The sequence below is a fragment of the Scophthalmus maximus genome, chromosome 20, assembly GCF_022379125.1.
Source record: "Scophthalmus maximus strain ysfricsl-2021 chromosome 20, ASM2237912v1, whole genome shotgun sequence".
NCBI lineage: Eukaryota > Metazoa > Chordata > Actinopteri > Pleuronectiformes > Scophthalmidae > Scophthalmus > Scophthalmus maximus.
Window position 1 is genome coordinate 17,921,688 of NC_061534.1, and position 16,394 is coordinate 17,938,081.

General features: G+C 40.1%; 1 protein-coding gene across 1 annotated transcript in view; it reads right to left on the reverse strand.

Moving 5' to 3' along the window:
- Positions 1–1,262: 1,262 nt before the first annotated feature.
- Positions 1,263–16,394, reverse strand: part of crppa (CDP-L-ribitol pyrophosphorylase A) — a 61,807-nt gene continuing 46,675 nt past the window's right edge. The window contains exon 11 of the mRNA XM_035608210.2: positions 1,263–1,932. Coding sequence (XP_035464103.2) covers positions 1,828–1,932 — 105 coding nt within the window. The 3' untranslated portion in view covers positions 1,263–1,827. The remainder of the gene's footprint in view (positions 1,933–16,394) is intronic.

Sequence of the window (16,394 nt, forward strand, 5' to 3'; positions counted from 1 at the left end):
CGCAACACAACGGAAGTGTTTCCAGAGGACAATTTTTTGTTTTTTGTTGTTTTTGTTTGCAGAGGACACTTAAAAGTGATGCATACGTCTGGACACGCTTGTGATTTTTACTCTTTCCATCAGTGGTGTTGGAAAATGAGACAAAAAGTAATTGTTTTTGATTTATTTTAACCAGACGTGTGCATCACTTTTAAGTGTCCTCTGGAAACAAAAACAACAAAAAACAAAAAATTGTCCTCTGGAAACACTTCCGTTGCGTTGCGGTCTATTGGCAGTGCTTTTACTTAATGTGTTGTGTTGTGGTCTTTGCATCTCTTTTTCTTAATGTGTTGTGTTGCGGTCTATTTGTAGCGCTTTTTCTTAATGTGTTGTGTTGTGGTATTTGCAGCGCTTTTTCTTGATGTGTTGTGTTGCGGTATTTGCAGCGCTTCTTCTTAATGTGTTGTGTTGCGGTCTTTGCAGCGCATTTTCTTAATGTGTTGTGGTCTTTGCAGCGCGTTTTCTAAATGTTCCGCATGTGTTGTCAAATTGATGAAGATGTTTTCTTAATTTGCTTGTGTTTTCTTAAGTTGCAGTGCTGTGAGCTCTCAGGGCCACAGAAGGAAACCCCGCCTGCAGCGGGCAAACTCCGAGACACACAGAGTGCTCAGGATTGGGGAAGATTCATCATAGACAAATGCGTTAATTTCTTCAACACTGTTAGCAGCGCCGAATATATTAATATATAACAAAAAAAATTATATCTCTTGGTTGCAACGAATGCATGCAGTTTTCTGTAACAAGAGCAACTTCCCCCTGATCGGTACGATTCCTCTGAAAAGCAGATCATATGCCAAATTATGATCGTCCACGATATAAAATCGTCAGATCGCACACCCCTACTTATAATAATGTTTGGTGAACAAACCTCGGAGACCAAAGCTCGGATGATTGCACTGATCCTACTAAACGGTAAAAGCTCAGGCTGTTTAAATCAAGATCCTCCCCGTTGCTTTGTGCTTCACTGAAGAGGACAAAAATACTGGAAGAGATTTTTTTTTGTGACCATAAGTCACATTCAACAACTAAAAAGAGCTTTTCAAATTGTAGTAACCAGTAGTAACCTACATGGGATCAAGAGAAATTGGTTCCCATTGGTCCCCAATAAGTTTATAGCCATTTAGTCATGTTTAATTATGTGTATGTGTTTTTACATTACTATATGTGTTGCTCGTGGTGTGCATTGCAGTGTCTTTTAATACAACCACAAGGTGCATGAAAGGTTTAAATCAGACACATTTTACTTTATTATCTTTTCAAATTTAAATATCCCAAAAAACACTCCGATATGATTTTCAACTATTTAGATAGAAAACAGGACTTTGTTTTTCATTTGTCAGGAAAGTGACTGTCTTGAAATTGAGGTTGATTACAGTAAAGACTTAAGCTTTCTTTGCCATGACCAAAATTGTCTGGGAAATAGTTATTAAAGGGACACTTCACAAAATTCAATGTCTATGTCTATGTGAATGTAGTGGTCAGGGTTTGTTGTCTGTTGTAGTCTTTTGCCCTTACAAATGCTGAGTTTTTAACAACGTGATCGTGCACCAGACAGGGAGAGTTTATCAAAAGAAACTCTCAGGTTGCATCATGGGAAGAGCAGGATTCAGGGTTTTCTGGAGCTTGACACACACATTCAGGGACTAAAAGTGAGGACATCTGGGCCTCTGTTGCTTCAGCTCTTCACGAAAGTCCCTGAAAGCTTAAATTAGAAAACACAAATGGAACCTCATCCCTGCTGCATTCATGGGTCATGATGAGGGGATTTTCTGTTGGTGCCGCTTCCCTTCATGCCTGCAGAAGCTGTCCCACCAAGGCGGGGCTCCTCTCCCGGATCAGGGCTGACGTGATCTCAGCGACCCTCAAAACTGACCTCTCCCAACGCTCTGTGTCCTGAGAGAGGGGGGAATTCAAGAACATAAAATTACAGAGAGGCATGATAGCGACACGCTGCCGATCGCTCACTACGTCAGCCCAGTAGTCAGATCACGCAGAAGCACCCTAAGAAATCCTCACGGAGATTCACATTTGTTCACATTTATTGTTCCTCTCACATCACAGCTCAGTTTGAGTCACACAAACTTGCTGTCCAGCTGCATCCAGTTAGCAGCCAGTTAAAATTTGTTCCAATTGTAGTGATGACAAATGTGTGCAGCGACAGGAGGGAGGGAAGTTTGAACATCAGTGGCTTGGATTTACACTAAACTGCACGAACATCACTGACAAAAGGTTAAAAGGGAAGTGCGGGATGTTACTTCGTGATGATGACATGACATGTATCCTGGATGCTGATCTTCCCACAAGGATTGCTTCTTTCCTGTTCTTATCTCCTGACGCCTGCATTGAGTCCATGGTCAAGGTCAAATAAACAAAATTATGACATGAACGGCAATCTGAATTCACCACATTTAATTTGCCTGCCAGAATCCCAAGTTCTGGTGGAGGAATTTGTGACTCCCATGTTATTCTACGGCTTATTCAATGAACAGACGGAAGAAATTTCCCAAAGGAGGGGAAAGAAAAATGCCATTGAATTGAATAAATTGAACTTTCTTTGTCAAGTCCTCTGACGCTTGTGAACCAATAAGTGCCTACTTGGAGATTTATGGTGCATGATATTGGACAGATCTACACTAAACCACATGTTAAGACAAAATTCGCTTAGTCTGTTGTGGTTGCTATGCTTTTGTAATCCCTCTCTTCTGTATCTCTTTCTTCTTTCTTTTTTTCTCCACAAACCGCCTGCACAAAGCACTTTTAGTGTTTTTTTTTACTCCTCTGACTCCATTAATCCTTACTTTGATTTAGTTTCTCAATGACGACTGAGAGTGACCTGTTTTCCATCTTTCAAAGGTGCTGCAGTTCAAGGAACTTCACATCGCCTTAACTTAAAAAAGAGATTTTCATTTCTTGAAACACAAGTGCAGCATATACCACTCAAAACACAACAACAATGTAAAACATAGAAGAAGAAAAAAGGCCTGGAGACTTTGGTTCATGCAATTGAGCTACCTTGGTTATGTTTTCCATAGTGCTGTCAATTGATAAAAATATTTTTACGAATTAAACGCAAAATTTGCTGTGATTAATCACAATTAATCACTTTTTTTTTCGTAAGACTGATGTATTATAATAGATATTTAAATGTAAAATTATGGAATTAATGTAGAATCAACACAAAGGAAGTATTTAAATTCAAACACTATTGTTTAATAGCATCATCCTGTGAACTACAGATAGTGACTCACGAGGCCTTGCCGACGTGTCTGATATTTATCAGATAAATATCTGGACACATCGGGGAACCATCTCCTGTGTGAGTCTGGTGTGACAGGCAGTGAGTGTGTCTCCGATTTTTCCGTGTTTCTGAAAAAAATTATTGCGCAGACTATATGCAGGGCTTGTTTCTGTCATGTTGAGTGTTTTACTGCCACAGATGAAGAGCTTAACCTTGAGCTGACTTTAATGCGGTTATTAAATTATTTCTCTCTGTCCGCATAACACAGAGAGAGCGTCCGCTCAAACTACTTCCTGTTTCTGTGAACATAAGTGTATCCTGCAATATATTCATTACAGTTTCTTTTTGATGTCCACCGTGAGTGACGAATGATTCCTGTTTTGCGTGTGTTTGCATATTTCCCCGTGTCACTTCCCTGTGTTTTTGTGAAAAAACGTTCTTTAAACTCCTTAAATTCCTTCCTTGTCCGAATCCATCTTTAGCCAGGATGGCTAATGGTTGTGCAGCACGCACGCTTAACGCGTTAAATATTTCACAATTTACGCAAAGATTAAAGCATTAATGCTGATAGCACTAGTTTTCCAATATTATACTTAGTCAAAATTAAGTAGAACAAGAATCTGTTTTTTACATCCTTTGGCTTATTTTCAGTTTTTCAAAAAGTCATGTATGGCAGATTTACCATCAATATTCTAAGTAAATTTGAAACAACTGGTTCTTGATGTCCGACAGAGGGACACAAAAGCATTAAGAGCATGAAACAGCTGCTAACGTCAGCTTAATTTCAAGAGCATCCATATTGGCCTTCTATAAAGTGTAAATACTACAAATTTTTAAACTAAACTCTAATGGTGCGTTCATACCAAAAGCAACGCTAATTTTTCACGCAATGAGATTACATCCAAAGTCAATGCAGAGAGGCGAGTAAACGCAAATGTCATGTCACTCACGAATAAGTAAGTTAAATATTATTTGAACTTGAGCAAAATATTCGAGTTATGCAATGTCGTGAATGCCATTTAGCATTGACATCCTCCCGACGTCACTGACGTCTGAGTCCGACAGGGAACGGATGGATATTATCGGGTTGGAAGCTGGGTCATTTATATTAACTTGCGTAGTAAAGCGACGCCAAAACTAACTCTGGTGTGAATATAGCATAACTCCTTAAAGTAATGTTAGTACTAAATGATAAAAGATGCTTGAAGTGAAGTTAAAAAGCTATAATTAAAAAAACCTTGTCTGTGGGAACGATTTAGATGATGGAATACAACTGAATTACCAAAACAAAGTTGGAAGACACAAGAATACATGCTTCATCCACACTACTACGTTATAGTTTTAAAAAGAATTACTATTGCAGGCCGTCCACACTACTCCAGTTTTCGAGCGCCTAAAACTGGAAAATTTGGAAACTCTGCTCGGCCTGTTTTAGTTTGAAAACTCTAGGGCTGCGTTACAGTCTGGATCGGCAAAAACTGAGACTTTTCGAAACGATTGCGCAGTTACCTGCTTACGCTTCCTGATTGGTTCTAATCTGTCATGACTCGAGTACCCGCAGTTAATGTCAGTTACAGTTCCACCTTTTAGTCAGTCCCGAAAACAAATTCCTTGTCTTACTTTTTACAATTGTTGTTCCACGTTAATAGTATTTTCTATGAGTAAGCAAACAACTGCAGAGTAGAAAATGTGCATCCTGTTTACTCCGACACGCACATGCCTAGTGTACGTGAATGGTCACATGCGTTTTCAGGTGTCTTAGTAAGGACAAGGATTACTTCTGGTATGGAGCTAAAATGCTACTGTGGATGGAGTGAATTTATTGACTACCACTATCACTTCGGCAAATACAATGTTGTCAAAACAGAAAAGACTGAAATTAACCGTTGAAACACGACTGGATCTGACTTTTATTTCAACACCAATCTGACACTCTCTTTTGGGTCCACGAAAAATGTTATCAGCCAGCTCTCAAAAGTATAGTTTTCTTTGAGAAGAATTAAATAATTTAAGATGGGTTTAGAATGTTTTTTTACAAAGCTTCTAACATCCCAACATCCACAGAGAGGAAAATAAAAAGGTTTAAAAAATATATTCCACTAAAATGACAAAATATCAATGATTTGTGAACATCAGATCTAGATTCCAAATGCATTTAGCTGTTCAACTGTGTCACCAGCTTAACACACTTGGAGGGTGAGTGAGGGATCAACTGTCCTTTCTCGATCATATAGCCTAGCTCCACCGACCAGCTTCGAATAGCTCACTTTGCTCAGGGATTTGACGGGAAAATGACGAGGTGTGAGAGCAATGAGCATGGAATCGGACCTAACCATGGTTAATGGTAGCAAGAGACCTGGGATCCAGAAGTCCCCGAGCACATCCTAATCAGAACCAGCGGCGTGGGAGTCAGATGCCATGGATTTTCCACACCAACCAACTGAAGGGGGAACCAAGGCACTGGGAGTATAGATCAGTGACTCCAGCCTCTCATTGATCAAAGCAACACGGGGAAATGAAAAAAAAACAAATCTAAATATGAGTAGCTCAGCGTCAGCACCTACAATCCTTTCTTAATATGCAGTTATATTTACAATTGGCAAGACTTTGAAAGAATCAAAGGAAATGGATTAAAAAGAAAAAGTCCTGTGGCTTAAATACTAATACAGTGATGAAGAGGCAGGCCAGTACATCTGGAATCAGTCAGCAGAATGCAGCTGATAGCACAAAGTTGTCCACACATTCTAAGAAAAACGCATCGGTTCATCAGTGATCAGTCAGGAGCTTACAGCGAGTTATCAAAGTGTTCCTGTTTAATCTGATTGGATCTCTCCCTTGTTTATTAGATCAAAGCATTCTTCTTATAGTTTTCTTAGAGCAATTACATCTTCACACGGAAAATATTTGAGATGTTACATGTGTTTGGAGGCCGCGGGGATGATGAGTGTGATGACCGCGATCATCGGCCGATTACCACCCAAGTGCATTGACGAGGACCATGGGAGAGTCACGAGAACAGTGTGTGTCTCCGGCATATTGAAGACAGCTACAACCATCAAACCACAGCTAATGACTATTTTAGAGGTCTGTTTTATTATAGGCAGAATAAAAAAAAGATATTAAGTTTGCACACAAGAAAATAAGAGAAAAGCAAAAGGCAAGTAAAGATCTCCGAGGGGGATCAAAGGTTTGAACCAGTCTAAGTTTGAAATACGAGTCATAAAACAGCATCATTATTAAATCAAATACTTGCTTGCACAGTGGGACACAAACACGATTTGAGGTCTTCATTGATTCGTGGCACAGTTTTAGGTCGTCACAACTGTCGCTCAGGCTTCAAATGTGGTTGAGAAAAAAAGCACGACGGAAGGGTAGTTAGGGAGTTACTAAACGGCAACAAACTCCAAGAATCCAGGGATTTGCATATCTAACTACTTTCAGGCTGAAATCTACATAACTTTAGTGTGAGGGACCTGCAAACTGAATGATCACTGCTCAGGAATGACCTGCAGTGTACCGCTGTGCAGGACCTTGACAGGACATGGCTGGTACGTCTCCTGACCTGGACTTTGCTGCCATTGGCCGGGGGTTGGCGCGCTGTGCAGCTCGTGTCTTCTCTTTCCACAGAGTCGTCCAGCATGAATAAAGAAGATTTCTAATAAGCAGCTCACTGTCTTATTGTTGAGAACACGCAAACATTCATGAGAGGGAATACATGTGTTGGGACATAAGCATAACTCAACTGGGAAGACACTTGTGCATGAGTATATATATGCATACAGACATAATTAGGTGGAACGTGATCCTCGAGGGATTGTCTCCAGATCTTCATCATAATCACCACCCATGTCCTCCAACTGAGAGAGTTTTCCACTGTCTATGCTTGAAGTCTATTCAAGCAGAGTGTAGAGATTGAGAAACCAGTTCGCCTATGCTTGCGGTTGAATATGTCTCACTGTGGCAGTGCCGAAAGAAAAAAGAAGTGGGACATTTGGATAAAGATGAGCTAAAACCTGAGGCAAAAGCAAAACTGCACCTTTGAGACGAAAACCACTGTCGAAACAGTCCCATTGACAGATCTGTTTAGGCGCTCCTCACCTGTTCACAATGTGAAACTAATCTACATATCTTCCAAAGATAGAATGTTCTTCATGTTCCAGAGTTTAGGTGCTGTCAGAGTTAGGATAGTTTATTCTAACAGGGCCTGTTTTTACGAGATTCCCTTAACAGTTTTTAGACGTGAGAGACACTCACTTTCCTATTCATAATGATTACCTGCAACAAATCCCTACTTTCTGATTTGCCAGCATTTTTGGACTATCATCATTTATTTACATTAGTGGAAGGCCTATCACTGGTATTGTACGCCATATTAGATGTGAAAAGCAACACATTTACATTTTGAAAGGCAACACTTTTTTTCCACCAACAGCAAAAGCTCCTGCTACATCGATTAATGACACATCTAATCCCTTGGTGGCCTACATGGCATTTATATAGTTCCTCTTGAAAGATTTCACATTTAAAAATAGGGACTGTCAGCAAACAATATATGCACTGGTATCGAGGGAAAAATACCACTGCATAGGAGTCATAGATGGAGGAAGCTCAAGGGTTACTTCAGTTTTTTTTATTTTGACTTCATGCAGCAAGGATCCAGATTCCAGTCCAAGAGACAAGGCATTACACTGGCTGGCAGCATTGTTTTGATACATAAACAGTGTGATGTATTATCATACAACCGGACAGTAACCTAAAGCGATGTGTATGATACCCATGATTGAATCACATTTACTCACCTTGTTTTTCCAAACTGTAACCACAAGTTTATGGTATGGAACTTCAATCACTACCTTCTATTTTTTGCTTAATGTTTAAAGGGAGAATTTGACAAGTCCTGAGGCGACAGGTCTTTGAAACACAGAGCAGGGGGGGGGGGGGGGGGGATCAGCAGACCACACACACAAAACACAACCCTCTTGACTTTCTCTACTCTTAAATGCCACAGATGCAATCAACCTTTCCATCTACGAGAGGCACGCAGCAGCAATCCTGCCACACAAGAAGAGGCTGCTTTGAAGCTAACAGGTTTCAGGCAATTAGGACCTTTAACAGTGACAATTTGCACGCCTCTGTCATTTTCCCCAAGATCCCGAGCCTTGAGGACTGCTGCTGTTGCTGCCTCTTTTGAGGGTTCCCACATCTGTTTCCTTCATGGAATGCCAAGAGCACCAGGCCCTAATTTAAAAACAGCCTATGGAAAAGATTGACATTGAGCCTGAGCCAAGAGAACTGGAAAGAATTGTTAGTCACACCAGCTACCATAACCGATGGCGGCCAAGAACATTTAGAAAAAAATTGTTCGCCTCTTTCTACCATCAGTAATCTTTCCCCCTCTGTAAAATGAAAGTGTAACAGCCCTAATAGCAGGAGAATCCACTTGAGGGCAGTATCATTGTTCGCATTAAGATCCAGTCAGCAATCCTCACTGTGAGTCTTTAAAGTTAAAACAGCCACCTAACGTGAACTTCAATGAGCATTACTTCAACTTCTGCTCTTATATGGATGAAGTAATTTTGCAGAAAAACTCTCCCCAAATGACCCTATGTTGAATCCCAGTGATACAATACTGCATAAAAACACCCAGTGCTTTGGACTGAGAGAGGATTGAGTTTCACGGCTTCTGACAGCTCATCCCTGAGTGGGTATTGTGGTCCTGGTGCCCTTCCTCCCCTCCCATGTATTATTGAAGCAAGCAGTAGCTAGGGGCTTAACTAAGAAGAGAGAAAGGGGTAACAGGTCCAATTACTCAGTCCAAAGGTCTGATTAGAGCCCCAAATGTTACACCACCATATCCCTGTAGAGACTCATCTGATATTGCGAACAAAGACAGCAGAATTATTAAAATCTTTGAGTAAAAGTAACAATGCCACAGTAGGAAAATACACATTTACACGTAAAAGTCCTTCTTTTAAATTCCCAATGCCTTAATATAAAGTGTCCCTCTTTTCTTTCCCCATAAGAAGCTTTAAAGTTGGAAAATCCTGTTATTCCACACATTCTGACAGTTTTGTATATATTCTAAATCATCTTTTCCCAGCTCTTTGTTGAGGATATATGATATTTACAATGATAAGAATATTCAAACTCAGTGATTCATGTTTATATGACTGGAAAGGATTATCGTGCATTATTTTATACAATTTTTCCCCCAAAATTCAGTCTGACATGTTTTGTATCTTTTGGAACATCGGGCTCTCCACCAAAATGTTATAAAAATAAAGATCTATAGGTTTGAAGAATGTTTGGCAACACAGCATGAGTTTGAAATTACTGACTCACAAGATGGTCAATGGGATTAAAAACGTAGAAATAAAAAAGTTAAATATTGTCAAAAAAGAACAGTAAAAGTACTAAATGAAGAAGATCGTTCCTGTTAGATGAAAACCTTTATTTTCATGCCATTAGAATAAGTTCAAAAAGTAAGGAATAAAACAAGAAAAAATACTTTAAATGTGTTTAAACGTGTTAAAAGTACAAAGTATTTAGTGTAAGCAGTAAGTACTTGTGACGAACTGTTAAACTTGAATTGAAAACCTTTATTTTCAGTTTTAGAAACATTAAGACATTGGATTTAAAATGAGTGTTTTGTTCAACACTTGTTTTCCATTCTTATTTCTTTATTCACTACAACAAATGTTTGGCAGACAGATGGTTAGGTGGTGCAGTTAATCATATGAATCGTGTAATTGAACATGATTATTTTCCTCCCATATCCTTTGACATATAACATGTCGATGTTATATGTCGACATGTGCTGATGGTGACGTAGCACTGAAGGGGAAAAAACTCCACTAAGACTAAAAATGTTCTTTGCATTCTGTACACATTTACCCATTCATCCTGACATCCTCGGAAAGTTGGGACTCTTCTGAGTTCACAATGACCGACACACTCGTGTGAGTAAGTTGGACAAGCAGAAGTGAATAACTGTCTGCAGCAAAAAATACTCAACCCTCAGTAAGTAGTAGTAACTGAGGAAAAGTGCTAAAGGTGAGAGGGAAGCAGGGGAGGATATAAGGCCAGGACGAAGGAAGAAAAGAAGTATAGAGTATCCCTCAGAGTTGCATGAAGGTACAGTATAGTGCTTTAGTACGTTTTACTTTTATGAGCTTGATAGCAACAGTGTATCGTGTGTATAGTGTAACAGCATCAAATATCTGCTGAGATTAAATTAATCAAATATAACCAATACCACTTGGATCGAGCTGGGTGTAATATTTAATGCTGGGTTTGGGTCTGAACAACCTTCAGAGTATAGATCAGCTGGATGCTAGATGAGCTAAAGTTGACAGAGATGACAAGGACATAAGCTTTATTTCCTACCTTTTTGAGATGAAGTCTCTCCGGGGGAAGTGTTTTATTGAATTTCACTAAGGTATTCAGTGTTGCTGCCTGAATGTCTGTTCAAAAATTTTATTTTTAAATAGCGCCGAATAGTAACATACATTATCTCCAAGGACTTTACAGGTTGAGATTCTGGGCTCCCCCAGACTTTCCAGCCATAGAAAAAGCTAACTTTTGTACTGATGCCTTCTTTTCAGATCCCAGGGTGAGAACAAGTGCTACCACACAGCCCTTTCACGGTACACTGGTAAAGCTCTTTCAACACAGGTTTGCAAAATATCCTGTCTAGGGGCAACCACAGGGCAAACAAAACAGTTTGTTAGTCACATCTAATGTGCGACTTCTCTTTCTGTGTACCCTCTTCAGAGAAGCTAAGCCCTGCTAAGAATGGGACATGGATGGGTTCTGCATTTCCAATGGATCCCCTCAGTAGGAAATTTTTCAACAAGCTCTGGTGAGAGTCAACTTTGTTTGAATTCAACTCACCGAAAGATGTACCTCAAAACAGCGAGCAGAACAATGGATCCTTAGTTCCAGGAGGTATGAAAGCATGAAAGCATGGGTGGGATTGATGAACTGGAACATACCAAATCCCACATGTGGTGATAGAGTCCCACAAGCACACACACCCTTCACAGATGCCTCATTTACTTATCGCACTGTATCATTTACAGAAAACCAGAGAAGCCAAATACAAGCTATCCTTCACTAAACAGGACTTTATTTTAACAATCTTGGGTTTTCAGTAGTGCTCATCCTGGCCAAAGTTAAATGCCCTTACTTACATCCTCAAAACTAGCATGAGATTGTAATTGCAGTAGGCAGCGAGCCACATATATGAACATAGGTGCAACACCATGTGTTTGTACTACTGACAAAATATCAGTGTACTGCAAACCGCAAACATCATGAGGATGAATCCGGCCGTGTGGGTTGACAGATGTAGTGCTATAACAAGATTGGGCAATTATAAGAAAATGGTAAAGAAAATCATTTTCACATGACCATGTGTGAGGAAAATCCAGGACTGTATGGTTCATTTGAGGACATAAAAATGAAAGAGCAAATTTAAGATCTTAAATCTGACCTAGAAATCTGGTTCTTTATAACTTTATATACTCTGAACTGGGGTTTCAAACAGAGCAGTATATTGGCTCAAACTCACCAACCGTTGTCACTTTTTTTAAAGAGCTGGCTGAACCTTCAAATTGCTGGGGAAGACCACCAAAACACTTTCACCTCTACTAAATTCTGATTCAGTGCCATTTAGTTTTCAGACATTTTGTGGAAAGTTAGAGTATGACACAATAGACAAAAGGCTGATTTAAGGTTGTGCACTAAGGACTAATGGCTGTAGCTAAAGCAGCTTTGTGTGTAGGCTCTAAAGTGAAAGAATATATGCTGTAGATGACATGTCTCCTTAAAAATGTAACTATGCTTTAGGGCTACTGCAGCGACAGAGATTAAAAGTTTTGTTCTTTAACGTCTTCTGCCTTGCATGTTCACCATCTACCTCAAATTTGGTCAGTGAAATTGTGAGACATTGCCAATGTTATATTGTGAAAGGTTTGACCATCTGTCAAATGCTGTTGCCATGGAAACGCATTGTTCGCCATTAATATGAATGTGTGTTTGAGGGACTTAGAATGCTTAAAATCTCATAAAACTTGGCAGACAGGTTAAGAGGGGAGAATGCTGCCTGAAATGGCACTTTAGTCAAATTGTGGCAAAATGGCTTGCTAGCGCCCCCTTTAACATTTTAAAGTCAAGGCCCCCACCTTTAAATTTGATGTATATAAACAAAATTTGGCTAGCACATTTATCATGTGAGGACCTACAAAAAAAGCCTCTGGGACTTCCGGTTTGACGATGTAGAGGACGGACGTGTGGGGCATACCTCCGTACAATTTTGGGAACATTTGTTAATTACATCATTCTTTCAAGTATATTTTCGGTGTAACTACCTGTTTTAATGAACGTCGCGCTGATCCTGCACAAGAATGAGTAAACAAACTCGGAAAAGTCAGGCACAACAACAGACTCTCCCCTTCTCTGGTTGGGAAGCTAGCAACATGGCGTCAGGGACTTCCCCCCTCACTTTGGAAACGCTCATCATCGAACTGGAAAAATCTAGGAAAAGCACCACTGCGGAGCTCACTGCCTCTTTGAACGCAGCCCTCGCCCCGATTAATTCCGCTCTTGAATCCACAGCAACCACCGTGGCTAAACACACCTACAATTTCGGAGATGGAAACGGCCTTCTCGACCCACTCGGATAACATCACTAGCCTGGAGCAAGATGTAGTGGAGCTACGCTCCAAGCTAACCTCGATAACGGAAGAGAACGGTGCTCTCCAGGCTGCCGTGGAGGACTTGGTGTCTCGCTCAAAGCGTCAGAATCTAAGAGTGATTGGGCTTCCTGAAGACATTGAAGGTAACAACCCGAGACAATTCATGGCAGATTTATTCCAGGAAGTGGCTGCAGAGGCACTATCGAACTCCACACCTGAACTAGACCGTGACCATCGTAGTCTCAGACCCAAACCTCGTCAAAGATCCCGCTCTGTGATAGTGCGCTTTCACCGCTACATCGATAAAGAGAGAGTGTTGCTTTGGGGAAAGGAACACCGCAATATGACTTATCAGGGTCATAACATCAAGTTTTACGAGGACTTCAGTGGTGCAGTGGCGAAGAGGCGAGCTGCTTTCAACCAGGTGAAATCCTTGCTTTTTAAGAAAGGGATACGATTCGGCATGATCTACCCTGCCCGGCTGCGCGTCACTTTCGACGGTGTGACCCACATCTTTGACTCCCCGGAGCAAGCGGAGCTGTTTTACGAGGAACGCATTCGCGACTCATGAAAGAGGGAGCGAGCGGAACGATCACCGATATATGTGAACTAACGATTCTTTTGGGACCATTATCTTTATTTATTTATTTTATTTTTTTGCTGGACTTTCTCGAGGTAAGGATGCATAGTTCCATTGTTAAGGAGACACTGTTGAAATGGACCACAGACTATGAGCAGTACCACATATTACTCCATCCCATCTCCTGTTAAATGTGGACAGTGTTTAAGTATCATGGCCAGCTGTTTTGCTTTATTCCACCTGTGGCTTTTGTGTTTTGTTTATATATAAAATATCTTGTCTATTCAAGGAAACACACTTTTAATTCCCGGACATGTGTGTATCAAAATCCACCACTGTCTTTACTTTGTATAGGGCTTGAAGTCACCAGTTTATGGCCTGAAACTATTTATTTTAGTGTATTTTTTTTTTCATTTTTTTTTTTTATTCACTTTTTAAAGAGGGATTTTCTCCTATCTTTGCCTGCACATTTTAGCTGGAGGATTACATGTTCAGTCTGGTACAATTAATGGTCCTTCCTTTTTCCCGCCTTTTAGTGTTAATTCAGATTGCTTTCCTAAATAACTGTCGTATATTTTGGTTCACCAAAACCACTGTACTCGAGTCCTGGAACTTGTCTTGTTCTGTTATGACGAGCTTAGGAAGCAACTTGTTGGATGGTTTACAGTCCAAACACTGGCCAATGTGTTTTTGGAGGAATGTGTTTTTTCTTTATTTACTGGGAGGTTTTTTGTGTTTCTTTCTTAAAGCTAACTTCATCTACCGTAATGCTCATCTGGTTCCTAACCAGGATGCTCATTTATTTCCTACCATTCTTATTAATATCTTTGTATTTGATCATTCACAAGTGATTAACGGTTAGCCCAAGTATCTCCCAGAGAGGACTGAGTGGGTCTAGTATTCGGCTTGTGAGTTGGAACGTTTGTGGACTTGGGGGCCCAATAAAGCGATCCAAAGTGTTTTCACACCTCAAGGGTCTTAACACTGACATTGCTTTCCTTCAGGAGACCCATTTGCGTATAAATGATCATTGCAGAATGCGCAAACCATGGGTTAGGCAAATATTCCATTCAGCTTCAATAGTAGATCCAGGGGTGCTGCTATTCTTATTAACAATCGTAGCCAGTTTTCCCCTGATCAGATCATATCTGATCCCCATGGGCGTTATGTTATAGTAAGTGGCACATTATATCACACTTCAGTTGTATTGGTTAATGTTTACGCCCCTAATTGGGACAACCCAAATTTTATGACTTCTCTTTTTTCAAAAATTCCCAACTTGGATACTCATCGTCTAATTTTAGGGGGAGACCTGAACCTAGTAATAGACCCCAAACTTGACCGATTCCACCCGAAAGTACTAATACCCTTTGCCATGTCGAAGACACTATCATCTATTATGAGCCAATTGGGCTGCATAGATGCTTGGCACCTGCTCCACCCATTCTCAAAAGAATTTTCTTATCTCTTCAAAGTACACCAAGCATATTCCCGCATCGACTATTTTTTTTATAGACAGGGCTCTTCTACCTGCTGTGAAATCCACTGAATATTCTGCTATCGTTATTTCTGATCACGCTCCTCACATTTTAGATTTAGCACTCTCACCTATCACTACAAAACAGTGGAAGTTTAACTCAGGGCTACTAGCTGAAGATGAGTTCTGTGATTATATTTAAAAAAAAATAACTGTTTTGTTTGAGAATAATAAGACTGAGTCCACATCGCCCTCTCTGTTATGGGAAACATTAAAAGCGATAATTAGGGGAGATATTATCTCATACAGCACACATCGGGCTAAGAAAAATAAACAAAAACAGCAAGAGCTTATTGATGCAATCCTCAGCATAGATAGAGAATATTCAAGCTTCCCCAGTCCAGAATTGTAAGCTAAAAGGGTTAAATTACAATCTGATTATGACCTTCTCTCTACAAATAAAGCAGAGTACCTTTTAAGATGGACCAAAGGGACATACTATGAATATGGTGATAAAGCCAGTCATCTCCTCGCCCTCCAACTTAAACGTCAGTCTGCCTCAAATTTCATATCACAAATATATAACTCCTCTCACTCCCTAACTACCAGCCCAGCTGAAATAAACTCCACCTTCGCTTCCTATTATTCTAACCTGTATCAGTCTGAACTTCCTACAATATAGAGACCACAATGGATAATTTCCTGGATAACATTGATATATCTACCATAGATCCTCGTATTAAAGAGGAGTTGGAAAAACCTATACAGTTGGAAGAATTAACTTCTTGTCTTAAACTAATACAAAATAACAAAGCTCCAGGGCCGGATGGGTTTCCGGTTGACTTTTATAAAAAGTTCTCCCACCAACTTATTAGACATGTTTAATGATTCACTAAAGCGGGGCTCTCTGCCACCAACTTTAAATCAGGCTCAATCTCACTCCTAAGAAAGACAAGAACTTAGATGAATGTAGCAGCTGGAGACCAATAAGTTTATTAAATTCAGACGTAAAACTTCTAGCCAAAGTACTTGCATGCCGTTTGGCCCATTGTCTACCAGACATAATTTCTTTAGATCAAACAGGGTTTGTTAGAGGTCGCCAACTATCATCCAACATTATAAGACTTTTAAATATTGTGCTATCTCCTAACACGTTCCAAGCTGCTGAAATGGTTATATCTTTAGATGCGGAGAAAGCCTTCGATAGGGTTGAATGGGACTACTTGTTTGCTGTTTTGGGGAAATTTGGCTTTGGGTCTAAATCGATTTCTTGGGTTCAACTTTTATACTCGGCCCCTTCTGCTTGTGTGCCAATTAACTTTCAAAGGTCTGAATATTTCCATCTATCAAGAGGGATCCGCC